This window comes from Drosophila montana, unplaced genomic scaffold (assembly GCF_035044405.1).
Source record: "Drosophila montana isolate Dmon_TW-CO22-7 unplaced genomic scaffold, ASM3504440v1 contig_2781_1, whole genome shotgun sequence".
NCBI classification, from domain to species: domain Eukaryota; kingdom Metazoa; phylum Arthropoda; class Insecta; order Diptera; family Drosophilidae; genus Drosophila; species Drosophila montana.
Window position 1 is genome coordinate 422255 of NW_026997652.1, and position 14220 is coordinate 436474.

Genomic DNA, 14220 nt, shown 5'->3' on the forward strand with positions numbered 1-14220 from the left:
ATAATTAATATAAGAAAACAAGCATTAATGTAGAAAGTTGGTACTTCTATGGTCGCCCGCATACTTTACATTAATTTAACATCACAGCTGTTATGTTAAAATACCATAAATGTAAAATACAGTCACACTGCACAGAGCTGCCTGTCGGCTGGAATTGCATTTATCGTATCGAATATAAAAGCTATCGTCCATATCGACACAAATAGCATTTGTCATCTGTGCAAACATCATACAACACAAGAAATAAGCTGCAGCGGCAACAGTTTATTTAAAAGTATTAACAACAAGACGTACATTTCGGCAACTGTAAGTATAAGTGAATTTAATTGAACCAAATAGAGAAGAAAGCAATCAATAACACAAAGCTGATATTGCGGCGATCGTTCAGTTGCTGCGCTGCCCAGCGCTCTGCTTGTGCGTCTGTGTGTATGAGTCAGCGTCGCGGCCCTATAAAAGAAAAGAAGCAGCAGCACAGTTTTACGATTTGTAAGTGATTTACGTGGAATTCGTGATAGCAGCGCATTTGGGGGCAACAAATGGGGCGCGGCTGTGGCTTATTTTCAGCAGCTGCACGCAACTGTCTGTGTGTGTGTGGGGATGACACACACACACGCAGGCACACAGAAGTCGCGCTTCTTGGCTGCTGTTTTCATTCCTTTTATGGGCTTTCAATTAAGCGAGGTTGCGCTTGTATTTGTGTGTGTGTGTGTGCTTTTTTTTTGTTATTCATTGAAATTTAACGAAACCGCATTGATAAACACACACATACACATATGGAGTCAGTCGTTGACGTTGTCATTTTTGCCATTTTGGCTGCATGACTCAAACACACACACATATTTCGCTGCCGCGGCTGCCTGTGTGTGTGTGTGCGGTGTCTGTTTTTATACTCCGCTCACAAAGTGTTGCAGGGTATATTGATTATGACTTAACTGTTTTCTATTAGTAATTAATGGTGCGAAATAGCGAAATGACTCGGATTAATATTTAAATTATGATTATTTAAATAACCCCAATTAATATAAACATCGTTTAAAACAAAAGCTTTAAAGCTATTTATAACTTGTATTCAGCTACAGCTTGCACTGTTGACAGGGTATCGCGCAGTCGATGCAGTTGTTGCATATTGAATTTGTATTTATTTTTTATTTTTATGTTGACACAGTTTGCAGCTTTTGCTGAACTTGCCGCTGCAGCAATGCCCTGGCTATATATAGACTTATTCGATTGCAACTAATTCCTATTTTATTTTTTATACTTTGGCTTTAGAAAACCGAACCGCACACACACATACATCACCAATATCGAATACACACACAGAGACAGCTCGAAGATGTCTTCCCGCAAAACCGCCGGACGTCGCGCCACCACAAAGAAACGCGCCCAACGCGCCACCTCCAATGTGTTTGCCATGTTCGACCAGGCGCAGATCGCCGAGTTCAAGGAGGCCTTCAACATGATCGACCAGAACCGTGATGGATTCGTGGAGAAGGAGGATCTGCATGATATGCTCGCCTCGCTGGGCAAAAATCCCACCGATGATTATTTGGATGGGATGATGAACGAGGCGCCGGGCCCCATCAATTTCACCATGTTTCTGACACTCTTCGGTGAACGGCTGCAGGGCACCGATCCGGAGGATGTCATCAAGAATGCGTTTGGCTGTTTCGATGAGGAGAACATGGGCGTGCTGCCGGAGGATAGGCTGCGCGAGCTGCTCACCACAATGGGCGATCGTTTCTCAGATGAAGATGTGAGTGCTTGCAATTGAGAATTTCATTCATTTCTTATCTCCATCTCTCTCTCGCTCTCCTCTGGCCAGGTGGATGAGATGTACCGTGAGGCGCCCATCAAGAATGGCCTATTTGATTATCTGGAATTCACACGCATACTGAAGCATGGTGCCAAGGACAAGGATGAGCAATAGGATTGTTGTACTTAAATTTGCCAACCGTTTTTGCGGCTGTTATAATTCCAGCTATTCATGTCCAACTGTCATACGAATCGTGTATTTTATACCTATATAGATATGCTATATAATATCCCTTTTTTATATATATATCTGATATATTTTATTTAATTTTTTTTGCCACTCGTTTTGTTCTGTCCTCTGTGCCTATCTGAGCATTTAAATTTGACATGTTAACATTTTTGTGCGAATGTGTGAACTGATAACACGATTTTTCCGATTTCCCATAAGTATTAACTCATATATATATATATACAAACACATACACACTCGCAGGCACACACACACACACACATATGCATACTATTTGCTGAGTGAGTCCCATTAAAAAACAGTTTGTTTACTTATCCTAAATGAATGCTTTATAAAATACGTGTCCGTCCACAGGTACATGGAATATGTACATATATATAAAGAGAATTATTTATGTATATATATGTTAGCTTAAGCCTCAAATGCGACTGTATTCAATGGTCTTTGGCGCCGCCTCGAAGCGCTTCTCCAGGCGCAACCTGTACGTCTCCAGCAGCTGATTGAGCACATCCGCAAAGAGTATGGTGCCAAAGAAGACCAGAATGGTGCCCAGCCAGTGGCTGAGGGTGAACGGATTGCGGAAGTAGATGATGGAGAAGAGCAGCGAGACGAACTTGCGCAGCGTGACCACCAAAGTAACAGTGAGCGAGGCGCACTCCGTGGTCAGCACATAAACCGAGCTGATGCAGATGTACTGGGTGACCACATTGCACAGCAGATAGAAGAGCATCAGCGGAAAGGCCAGAGACCAGCTGAGGCCTGGCACGGGCACAGCCACCGTCTCGGAGGCAACAGCTATCTTCCAGTGTTGGGCTATGTTGCTGGCCATGATTAGGAATCCGGGCAGGGGCAGCATGTGCGTAAAGAAGAGCGCCTCCCTGGGATGTTTGCCGTGCCGCTTGAAGATGACCTCCTGGTAGATGCCCATGTACGCCGTGACCAGCAGTGCGACGGTGAGCAGAGCAATGCCCACGCTCCACCAGAAGACGTCCGAAAAGGATGTCTCCACCTTAAGAGTGGGATGCGTATTATCCTTGACATCGCCACTGGATACCAAAGTGCACAGCACGATACCCGCCGAGATCATGGCCACGGAGCTATATTGCCTCAGATTGTAGCGCTTCTTGAGCAATATGATGCCCATGATCATGTTGGCCATCAGCGAGCCGCTGCGAAAGATCATGTGCAGGGGCATGGGTATGTTGAAGTTGAACGCATAATTGTTGCACACATTCGCGCCAAAGAAGAGCACCACGAGCTTCACGTAATCTTTGAGCGCGATCTTCGGACGCACCGTAAAGAACTTCGAGGTGAAGATGAGACCCTCCAGCGCAATGAAGAGGAACTGCAGGAATGTGATCAGATTGCCCGCACCGGGATCTATTTTGATGATCAGCTCCAGGAAGACGACGTTGCTGCAGCAGCCGACAAAGACAAAGATCATGGCAAGCAGAGCCTTCAGATTGAATGCCATGTTGAGTGAGTTATCCTTATGCGATAGTTCTGGGTTTTGGCTGGACGAGGAGCGACGTCTGTCAGCTGAGGTTAAAAGGTAGAAAACAACTTCGTGTGAGAAGAGGGAAATGAAGAATGAAATATAACTGCCAAACGCTATCAACGCGTTTAAAGATAACTCTTGTTCAACATAAAACTCTATGATTAATTGTACTATCTGTTCGCTTCCCCCGCCAGACAAGAAAAGCTAAAAAGCATTTGGGAACATGCCGAACACTCAACAAATAGAATATGGTAAAAACTTAGGAAGCACTTGGAAAAGCCATTTAAAAAATAATTTAAATTCTAGTTTATTTCTTTTACAAATTGTGCCTTGGCGAGGAAATTGAACTAAATGCATAAAATTGACAAGAAGCAGCTCCAAGAATCGGTAGAATTATCAGAAGTGGAACAGATAAAAAAAAAAAAAAATGAAAACGAAAACAAATTTGATAAAATATCTTCATATGATATAATTCGAAAAGAGCACAAGACCTCAAAGCTATCTTCGGGCTTTTCAAGATATAGACAACCTTCATTTAATTGCTTCGTAAACCACAAATAGCCAAACTGTCAAATAGCATTAAAGTGAGGTTATCTGAAAGAAAGAAGAAGAAAAACATAGAGCTGGATTATTCTGGCATTTTATATACATAGCTGCCCGGTTTTGGGTCAGCTGATAAAAGCCGAAAAAAACGCAGCTCTCTGTTGGAGAACCTTATTTGATAATAATGATGAAATGTGTAACGCATAGAAGAAGACATCTCGGAGTCCATGAAGTATATATAGTCCAGATCAGCATCACGTAGTATATATGTTGGAACTGGCCGAATCGGAGCACTATAACATATAGCTGCCATAGGAACAATCGGTTGAAAATTAGGTTCTTCTATAGAAAACCTTTTTTTTTTGTATTTCAAGATATCTTATAGGTTTCAGTTCGTTTCTCATATATATGCAAAATCCTTTTCATATCGGACCACGATATCATATAGCTGCAATAGGAACTATCGGTCGAAAATTAGACTCTTGTATGAAAAGCTATTTCGTTTATCAAGGTATCTCGATCAAATTTAAATTATTTTGTTTAAATATGAGGCAAATCTTAGCAAGATCGCACTACTATATAATATAGCTCTATAGGAAGAATCGGTCGAAGAATGAGTTATTGTATGGCAAAATATTCTGCTTTGCAACATATTTTTCCCACACCGTATATATGTATATCGCGTAAGGCAAATGTCTATAAGGGTATTAAAGCTTCGGTGTGCCGATAATCTTACTTTCCCAGTTTTTAACTTTTTATACCCTGAACCCATTGAAAATGGGTAAAGAGGGTATAATGTATTTGTGCCAATGTATGTAACAGGCAGAGGGAAGCATCTTCGAGTCTATAAAGTATATATATTCTTGATCAGCATTAATAGCCGAGTCGATTTAGCCATGTCCGTCTGTCCGTATGTATGAACGCAACGATCTCAGAACCTATAAGAGCTAGAGACTTGAAATTTTAGCTGTAGGTCCGCCTAGTCCCCGCGCAGATCGAGTTTGTTTCCGATATTCGATAACTTGCCCCGATTCCACGTAATCGATAAAAATATCGAAATCGAAAATATCGAAATCCTGTTTTTTGGGCAATTTTGGTAAATAATATGAGCTAGAGTCACCAAACTTGACATGTAGCTTCTAGAATAGTATATATATATCAAGTATCTTTCATTTTATACCTATCTCCAGTTGGAAGAAGATGGTTCAGGGTATCCCCTAGTCTGGAGCTCCTGACTAGAACCTCTTACTTGTTTTCTGTTTTAAGTTTTCAATTTTTGCTCTGGCAGCCGAGTTCGCATAGGACTTAATTCACATAGGATAAGTCCTTGAGGCGTTGTGTACGGTATTGGTTTATTGGTATATATTTCGCGTTCTGATATACGCACTCGTTTCTTAAACTTTTTTCTTGCTCCGAAATTGATATCGACTCACTTCTCAAGAGGTTACGAACTGGAACTATGCTCCGTAACGCCAGGTCTTTCGGCGTGTGCAGAAGACGGCTTCCGACTAAATCCATTCGCAGTGCTTTTTCACGGCAGATCAGTTCTTTCGCCTGCTGGAGAAAGCGTAAGCTCTCAACGTGCGCAGCTGGCTCCGAGCAATCTGCGAGCGTGGAAAAACTCAGATGGGGCGGGTTTACCTATTCGGGCACGTACTAGCTGAAGTATAGGCAGATACTTACTATCTTTTTTTCCGCTGGCTTCTACTTTTATGTGATCATTATATTGGCTCTAAATATATTATGATATAGGGGCACAATTTTGAATCAATTGCATTCTAAATTTTTGAATAGTTTTCTAACCGACTTTCCATTACAAATTTAGTTTGGCATTCAGTTAAAGTTGAATATCCCGCAGTATTATACATACACTTTGGCTATTCAAGTAACTCCCCGTTGACTGGAAAACTTAAGCGGACACAATGCTTCGGTCATCCAAAATTTGTTCTTGATATACATAAGCCAAGCTGGCAGTAAATAAAGTGGGACCAATTTCGAATTTAGATAGACGAATATACCGAAAGGACTTCCATTTGGAAAATACTGACAATCAAAACAGATCGCGGCAAGTCTTTTTCTTTTGAAACTTTTACCTGCACGCTCTTAAACTAAAGATCAATCAACTTTCTTATTATAATACTTAAAAAAAAAAAAACAAATAGAATATATAATACTTTTTGTGTTTACTTTAGATCGCAGTTGTTTAAGTGGAGCACGAATTTAGTTTTGGACACACTCTTGACATCGGGCACAGCCTGGAAACAACTGAATTTCAAGAAACGACTTGTGGCTCGTCGAGCTCCATTTCGGGAATTAACCATATTATGTTTACTTCTTGAATTGCTTTTTTTTTTTTTGGGGCAAGAATTGTGTTTGGGTATTGTAAGAAATGGCCCGCAAGGGGTTTGATTAGGTTTCTTGTACCCTTTACGCTCTAGAAATTCCTAATTTTCGGATCTGACAAATTCCCATCATGATCTATATATAGAAATGATGTATATATATTCCTATTTGCACAATCAGTCAGATGCTGCTTAGCCTATCATAAATAGTAGATCTAGATAGTTGTATTTTAATTTAGGTACAGGGTATCGCCTAGTCGAGCAGTCGCCACTTTGGCACCTGATGAATTTCATGTTTGTGTTTCAACAGCTGTCGAAAAAGACAATAAGAACAGAAGCCAGGCGGATAGAGATAGAAATATTTTTATTTGTTATCCGAAAAGTAGAAATGCGGGAAATGTAGGAGACGAGAGTGCTCAAGAAGGAAGAGAGAGAGAGAGAGAGAGAAAGTGGGAGAGAATGACAAAGAAACCATGAACAAAACAGATAAAGAAAAACAGAGAGTAGAACAAAAGGTATTGAGAGTGAGATAACTGTGGGTAGGATAGAAAAAGAGAGGGAGAGAGAGCGATAATAAGATTGGAATAAAGAGAGAGAGAGATAACAAGTTGAGGATAAAGAGAGTGAGAGAGAGACAGCACAACAAAAAGCAAGGTGATATCTTAGGAAGGGAATATAATAGAGATGAGAATACATTACACAGAGGCAGAGAGAGAGAGAGAGAGAGAGAGAGAGAGAGAGATGATACAATGAAAACCAGAATAGCATAGAGAGAGAGAGAGAGAGAGTCTCTCCGATAAGTAGACTAACAAAAGTAGGATAGAGACAAAGAGAGAGAGAGCACAGTAAAAAGCAGGATGATATCATAGGAAGGGAATATAATATTATATGAATATAATAGAGAGGAGAATACATTACAGAGAGAGAGAGAGAGAGAGAAAGAGAGATGATAATAATAGCGTAGAGAAAGAGAGAGAGAGAGAGAGCACAACAGTAAGCAAGAAATATAAGGAAATATAGTAGAGAGGGGATTATAATACAGAGTATCTCTAATAAGTATAGACTAGGTAGGATAGAGAGAGAGAGAGAGAGAGAGCACAATACAATGCAATATCATATCAAAGTAAGGGAATATAATTGCTAGAATAAATGCGCGAGTGTATAATACAGTCAAAGGGACTTACGATATAAAGAGTAAGGATGTTTGCATTTTGACGTGGATGAGAGCGAGATAGACTGCGATTTTGAACGAAAGTGTGAATATGAAAGAGAGAGAGCAGGACTATGAAGAAAATCATATTGTAGACAGAGAGCATAGATAGAGAGGGGATAGTCAAGAGAATGTGAAAGCAAGAGTTCTATGAAATATGAGAGAGGGAGACGGAGCTATGCGAGAATGAGAGGTAACAAATAAAGGAGTAGTAGTAGTGGGGGAGAAAGTGAGAGAAATATGATAAAACGAGGCAAGTTGAAGGAGTATTTTCGCGTCTGATATCTTTTTTATTTGTTTTTTAAAAATGTTGCTAAAACTACGTTAGTATCATAGAAAAATAAAACAAACTTCACATAAAAGGGCACAGGTTACAAGGTGGGGGGTACAGAGTACGTATAGCATCAAGGGCATGGCTTACAGGGTATAATATAGTCGGTATTAGCTAAACTAACGCTATTTACAACACATACAATTGAAATAGAAATCGAAGCAAAAACTGAAACAGAACGTGGCCAACACAAATGTGAGCGGGACAGCAAATGGCATACATGAATGGCCTCCAGCAGGCTGACGGGAAATGGGGTAGGGGGCGTGTGGCATTTAGCCCGTCTTCAGCTTGTCCTTTTTGGAGCTCTCCAACTGGCGATGTGCGCGCGCCGCATAGGCATCCTTCAGCTGGTTAATCACATTGGCAAAGAGCACGGTGCCAAAGAAGACCAGAATGGTGCCCAGCCAGTGGCTGAGGGTGAACGGATTGCGGAAGTAGATGATGGAGAAGAGCAGCGAGACGAACTTGCGCAGCGTGACCACCAAAGTAACAGTGAGCGAGGCGCACTCCGTGGTCAGCACATAAACCGAGCTGATGCAGATGTACTGGGTGACCACATTGCACAGCAGATAGAAGAGCATCAGCGGAAAGGCCAGAGACCAGCTGAGGCCTGGCACGGGCACAGCCACCGTCTCGGAGGCAACAGCAATGTTCCAGTGTTGGGCTATGTTGCTGGCCATGATTAGGAATCCGGGCAGGGGCAGCATGTGCGTAAAGAAGAGCGCCTCGCTGGGATGCTTGCCATTGCGCTTGTAGATAATCTCCTGGTAGATGCCCATGTACGCCGTGACCAGCAGTGCGACGGTGAGCAGAGCAATGCCCACGCTCCACCAGAAGAAGTCCGAAAAGGATGTCTCCACCTTAAGAGTGGGATGCGTATTATCCTTGACATCGCCACTGGATACCAAAGTGCACAGTATGATGCCCACTGTGATCATGGCCACGGAGCTGTATTGCCTCAGATTGTAGCGCTTCTTGAGCAATATGATGCCCATGATCATGTTGGCCATCAGCGAGCCGCTGCGAAAGATCATGTGCAGGGGCATGGGTATGTTGAAGTTGAACGCATAATTGTTGCACACATTCGCGCCAAAGAAGAGCACCACGAGCTTCACGTAATCTTTGAGCGCGATCTTCGGACGCACCGTAAAGAACTTCGAGGTGAAGATGAGACCCTCCAGCGCAATGAAGAGGAACTGCAGGAATGTGATCAGATTGCCCGCACCGGGATCTATTTTGATGATCAGCTCCAGGAAGACGACGTTGCTGCAGCAGCCGACAAAGACAAGGAGCATGGCAAGCAGAGCCTTCATATTTAACGCCATGGTGAGTCTTCTGTGGGGCTGCAAGAGAGAGTGAGAGTGAGAGTGGGAGAGAGAGGGTGGTGGGGATTAATTGATAGCCTCAAATTGTTGGCTAATGATGAGCAGCGATTTTGCGTGGCTTATCAGCAGCGCTGCCGACGCCGGCATTTGGTGTCGTCTGGCACGCAGCTGATAAGGCGCGCTTCACCTAGCCGGGCACACACACACACACACACGCAGACGTAACGCATGTGCGTGTGTGAAGGAAGGAGCCTTGAAACTCACCGTTTAACTGATTCGTTGACTTGTTGAAATTACAATTTTCCGCTGAAATGTTGCCTCAGCTTTTGTTGTTGTTCTCCGATTAATTCTGTTGTGTCATGCCGCGTTTGGCATTTGGTGGAATAAATCAATTAATGTTCAAGCAATACACACACACACACACACACACACAACAAGCACATGTGTATTTAAAGCACAAACCTGCCTATTAATATATATTTGTTGTTGTTGCTATTTGTTCTCTGGCCTTCGCTCTCGCTCTCCCTCGCTTCTTCTCAGTCTTGGTCAACGCATTTGAATGGAATGACCTTCAATTTCAGCTCTAGAACACACAACTTAGCTAACTTTAACGCTTGCAAGTGTCAATTTTTTGTTATCGTATTTGCTGCACTTGTGTGCATGCAATATATTTGTTGCCTTTACCGTTTTTTTTGGTCGTTAAGCGGCGCCGTTACAGTTACTGCTGCTGCTGCCGTTGCTGTTGTTGTTTTGGTTGTCGATCAGCTGGAATCAATGCGGGACTCGCGTTCGTTCGATAACAAGCACATTTCGTTATCGAACGTCAACAATTTAGGGCTAGAAAATGCCAAAGGCGTTTTCCATGCTTGCAGCGTTGCCACCTGCACTAAAATAGTTTGCCTTTATTTGAAATTCAATTTTAACGGAAATAAATATATATATACCCAATGCGATTTTCACACAGCAGCAGCTTGCAGCGAAAATGCAACTGTTTTCAGCGTTGCCACCTGCACTAAAATAGTTTGCCTTTATTTGAAATTAAATTGTAACGGCAATTAATATATATACATAACCATGGGATTTTCGCACTGCAGCAGTTCGCCGCTAAAAAATGCCAAACTGTTTGCAGCGTTGCCACCTGCACTAAAATAGTTTGGTTTCATTTAAAATTCAATTGTAACGGCAAAAAATATATACATATATATGTATGTACCCAATGGGATTTTCACACTGTATTTCCGTATTTATTTGAAATTAATAAGAAACGGCTGAAACAAAAATATAAATAAATGCTCACAATGTATTAAATGATAATTAAAAATGTAACGCCAAGATAATATTCCGGAGCTTGGCTGACAATAGGTTTATATGCATATAAAAATAAAACACTAGATAAAGATATAGCACCTTTTAGGAGAAGATACATGGAAGGAAAACATTTAAAATTCGGTTAAAAGATAACAAACGCAACTAAAATTAGAAATAATAAAAATGTTTTCGGCTATGATAAAAATATTGTTACAATGATAGCAAATCCCAAATCAAATATCGCCAATAATCTCAAGTGTTTCTGAAGCATCAAAGTTAAACTCTTTTCACATACCCATTATCAGCAGCAAAATAAAATGTTGATGGTATAATTTAGGGGCTATTCGCGTTACGAGCTGTAAAAGTGCAATGTCAGTTTTATGGCAAGCAGCACACAAATCCCTGATCTTCACACAGCAAATCTTTCGGTAGGCTTCGTGGTCGACGCAATATGACGCAAATATCAGTCTTTGCTTAGCCTTTGCCACAAGATGTACATCCACGTTTTACAGCTGATTATCTTGGCCACATTCCTGGCGGGCACCAGCCAGGTGAGCGCGATATCAAATCCTGGCGATAACAAAGATAGACGAGTCGGACAAGTCCGATCCTGAATAACTTCGGTGTTTATTGTCCGATCTTTATGAAATTTTTTGGGGCATAAAAAAAACATACAAATGTACATATATAAATAGCAAGGCCCACGGATATATCTTGAAGAATTAGTTGTTTTTCTCATAGGTTTCTTGTTTTTTATTATTAAATCGATACTTATCGATTTTCTTACAGCTATCGCTGCCCACCGATAACACTTACCATGCCGGCGTTGTCGAATATCCGGACGAGACGGGCACCCCAAGGGAGCGCACCACAAAGGCCACCGAGGGCTTTGTGGCCATATTGGAGTCGAATGCTACGGCAGATCTCGATATACTTGTCTTTCCCGAGTCTGTGCTGAGTAATCTGGAGATGGCCACCTTTGTGCCGCATCCGGCACAGAATATAACACCCTGCTATTCGCCCGATTACGAGCTGTTCCTGGTGGAGTTGTCCTGTGCGACGCGCTCGCGCGGCATCTATGTCGTGATCAATGTGGTGGAGAAGGAGCTGTGCGGCGATAATTACGGCTCCGATACGCTCAATCCGTGTCCGTCCGCTGGCTTTCGTTATTTCAATACGAACATTGTGCTGGATCGCAGCGGACGCGTCGTCTCCAGATATCGCAAGAGTCATCTCTGGCGGCGCGAGTATAATACACGGGCCACAATGCGACAGCCGGAATTGGCCATCTTCGAGACGGACTTCGGTGTCACATTTGGTCATTTCATATGCTTTGACATGCTGTTCTATGAGCCGGCAATGCAGCTGCTGCTCGAGCGCAATGTGACGGACATAATTTATCCGACATATTGGTTCTCGGAGCTGCCATTCTTGGGCGCAGTGCAGCTGCAGGAGGGGTGGGCGTATGCGAACAATGTGAATCTATTGGCTGCCGATGCCAGTCAACCCTCCGGCCGGACCTCCGGCTCCGGCATCTATGCGGGGCGCGCTGGCCGCCTTGCTGCCGTCATCCATGAGCAGCCCACGCTGCAGTTGCTCAAGGCGCATGTGCCCAAACGTACGCCCACAACGGTCGGGAGCGGCAGCGGGGACGGTGGCAGAATACCCGAGCTGCCGGCGCAGGTGGTGCCCGCGTTCGAGCCGCAGCTGGTTACGCCACGCTACACAGAGCTCGCCACCTACAGGGACTACAATGTGGATATATTTAGCACGCGCCTGCTGGAGGCGGAGTTTCAGAATGTGACGCAGCGCTTGTGCCACGGCGACTTCTGTTGCAGCTTCCAGCTGCAGCGTCGTCCCACTTCCATTTCCGTTTCCAGCACCACCACCAGCTATGCCTCATACCGCTATCGCCTCGGCGTTTATCTGGGCAATCGGACCGCTCTCATTCTGGTCGACCGCAGCGAGCTGGCGGTATGCGCCCTCTTCGCCTGCCTGGACGAGCAGCTAAGCAGCTGCGGTCGCATCTATCCCAAGCACATCGATGTGGCCAATCGCTTCTACTTTGAGCGCATTCGCATTGAGGGCAATTTTCCGGCTGCTGCCCGTCGCCTCATCATGCCCAGCACCTTGGATGGCTCGATGATGCCGCTGAGCGTTGCGCAGTTCAATTGGACCGAATCGCCGCCGGCCAAACAGTTGCTGGCCACACAAATCCAGCTGGAGCTGCTGTTGCCCAAAAACGACCTATTGACCTTTGGCATTTGGGCCAATTACTTTACCCAGCTGCCCAGCACGCACAATTTGAATCATCTCCAGCCTGCGGCTATGCCTGCTCCGGCCGCCAGTGCGCCCAATGCCAGTGCAGGTGTTCCAGGTGTTGCAGGTGGTGCAGGTGGTGCAGGTGGTGCTGCGTCTGCAGCCGTCTCAATCCTGTGCCTGCTGCCACTTTTACCGCTCCTTCTGCAGCTGTAGGCAACGGCATCTGTTTCTAGCCAGGCTGCTGGTTCGGCTCGTGGTTTGAACCAATGTCTTCTCCCTGGGACGGTTCGATTCGTGTACAATTTCAACCCGAATCTTGGCCCGACACATTTTTTACTTTTAACTAACTAACAAATTATTACAAAGATCATTTATTATAATATATATTCAAAAACTTTATAGACAAAATTAACAATTTTTTAAATACTAAGCAGTTTAATTTTCGGCACACCGAAATTGAAATACCCTTCGCTAGCTGTGAAGCTCGTAATTGCTGAGCTTGATGAAGATATTCGAAAAACCAGAACAGTTTTGCATACAAAAACTGATTTAATGATGCAAGAACTTAGTTTGCCACCAATCATTCCCTTATCCTATATGATATAGTCTTTCGATCCAGTCGCTTTCTACATAGAATAAGTTCCAAGTAGATTACTTTACGGCTGTGGGAGTACTTTCTAGAAATATAGAAAGACAGACTTTATAGACTCGTCAATTAATACTGATCACGAATGCAATGAAAACAAGTAAGGGGTTCTAGTCGGGAGCTCCCGACTAGGGAATACCCTGAACCCTCTTCTTCCAACTGGAGATAGGTATAAAATGAAAGATACTTGATATATATATACTATTCCAGAAGCTACATGTCAAGTTTGGTGATTTTAGCGCTTAATATTTACCAAAATTGCTAAAAAAAAACAGGATTTCGATATCGATTACTTGGAAACGGGGCAAGTTATCGAATATCGGAAACAAACTCGATCTGCGCAGGGACTAGGAGGACCTACAGCTAAAATTTCTCTAGCTCTTATAGGTTCTGAGATCCTTGCGTTCATACATACGGACAGACGGACGGACATGGCTATGAGATTCTTCCTTCTGCCTGTTACATACATTTGCACAAATACATAATACCCTCTTTACCCATTTTCAATGGGTTCAGGGTATAAAAACAACTCCGAGCTGATAAAGTAGATTTATTCTAGATCAGCATCAACAGCCGACGGTCCAAAGTAGGCTATTGTTTGGGAAAACTTATTTGTTTACGAACATATCTTGACCAAACTCGGCATTTATGAGTTTCACTATATTTCTCATATCTATGCAAAATCTTCTTAAGATCAGACAACCATATCATATATCTGCTATAGGAACGATCGGTCGAAAATGAAGTTCGTGC

The 14220-nt window shown here is 43.1% G+C and overlaps 4 protein-coding genes across 10 annotated transcripts; 2 read left to right on the forward strand and 2 right to left on the reverse strand.

Annotated features, from left to right (window-relative positions):
* The first annotated feature begins 150 nt into the window (after nucleotides 1-150).
* Nucleotides 151-2323, forward strand: sqh (Myosin regulatory light chain sqh). The gene is made up of 3 exons (XM_064684586.1): nucleotides 151-306; nucleotides 1270-1753; nucleotides 1823-2323. Exons 2-3 carry the CDS (start codon nucleotides 1334-1336, stop codon nucleotides 1925-1927), a joined length of 525 nt encoding a protein of 174 aa, XP_064540656.1. The 5' UTR covers nucleotides 151-306; nucleotides 1270-1333; the 3' UTR covers nucleotides 1928-2323.
* An 81-nt stretch (nucleotides 2324-2404) lies between these two features.
* LOC135430026 (UDP-xylose and UDP-N-acetylglucosamine transporter-like) lies at nucleotides 2405-3491 on the reverse strand. Its single transcript, XM_064684585.1, has one exon. It carries the CDS (start codon nucleotides 3474-3476, stop codon nucleotides 2421-2423), a length of 1056 nt encoding a protein of 351 aa, XP_064540655.1. The 5' UTR covers nucleotides 3477-3491; the 3' UTR covers nucleotides 2405-2420.
* A 4373-nt stretch (nucleotides 3492-7864) lies between these two features.
* Nucleotides 7865-10045, reverse strand: LOC135430013 (UDP-xylose and UDP-N-acetylglucosamine transporter-like). 7 transcript variants are annotated; one of them, XM_064684562.1, is made up of 4 exons: nucleotides 9936-10045; nucleotides 9718-9834; nucleotides 9516-9600; nucleotides 7865-9269 (listed from the first exon to the last, which is right to left on the reverse strand). In XM_064684562.1, the coding sequence occupies exon 4, from the start codon at nucleotides 9249-9251 to the stop codon at nucleotides 8199-8201; it is 1053 nt and encodes a 350-aa protein (XP_064540632.1). In that variant the 5' UTR covers nucleotides 9252-9269; nucleotides 9516-9600; nucleotides 9718-9834; nucleotides 9936-10045; the 3' UTR covers nucleotides 7865-8198. The 7 variants fall into 7 exon arrangements, with proteins under 7 accessions (XP_064540632.1, XP_064540629.1, XP_064540628.1 ...); XM_064684559.1 differs by having other exon boundaries at nucleotides 9714-9834; XM_064684558.1 differs by having other exon boundaries at nucleotides 9714-9852; nucleotides 9936-10039.
* Nucleotides 10046-10994: 949 nt separating this feature from the next.
* On the forward strand, nucleotides 10995-13245 carry Btnd (Biotinidase). The gene is made up of 2 exons (XM_064684574.1): nucleotides 10995-11110; nucleotides 11349-13245. The coding sequence occupies exons 1-2, from the start codon at nucleotides 11051-11053 to the stop codon at nucleotides 13032-13034; spliced, it is 1746 nt and encodes a 581-aa protein (XP_064540644.1). The 5' UTR covers nucleotides 10995-11050; the 3' UTR covers nucleotides 13035-13245.
* Nucleotides 13246-14220: the final 975 nt, after the last annotated feature.

Excerpts from the sequence above, each read along its gene's own strand:
- sqh (XM_064684586.1), top strand. The coding sequence starts at position 1,334 with ATGTCTTCCCGCAAAACCGCCGGACGTCGCGCCACCACAAAGAAACGC. Across the intron at positions 1,754-1,822 it reads ATCGTTTCTCAGATGAAGAT|GTGGATGAGATGTACCGTGA; the intron begins GTGAGTGCTTGC and ends TCCTCTGGCCAG.
- LOC135430026 (XM_064684585.1), bottom strand. The coding sequence starts at position 3,476 with ATGGCATTCAATCTGAAGGCTCTGCTTGCCATGATCTTTGTCTTTGTC.
- LOC135430013 (XM_064684562.1), bottom strand. The coding sequence starts at position 9,251 with ATGGCGTTAAATATGAAGGCTCTGCTTGCCATGCTCCTTGTCTTTGTC.
- Btnd (XM_064684574.1), top strand. The coding sequence starts at position 11,051 with ATGTACATCCACGTTTTACAGCTGATTATCTTGGCCACATTCCTGGCG. Across the intron at positions 11,111-11,348 it reads TCCTGGCGGGCACCAGCCAG|CTATCGCTGCCCACCGATAA; the intron begins GTGAGCGCGATA and ends ATTTTCTTACAG.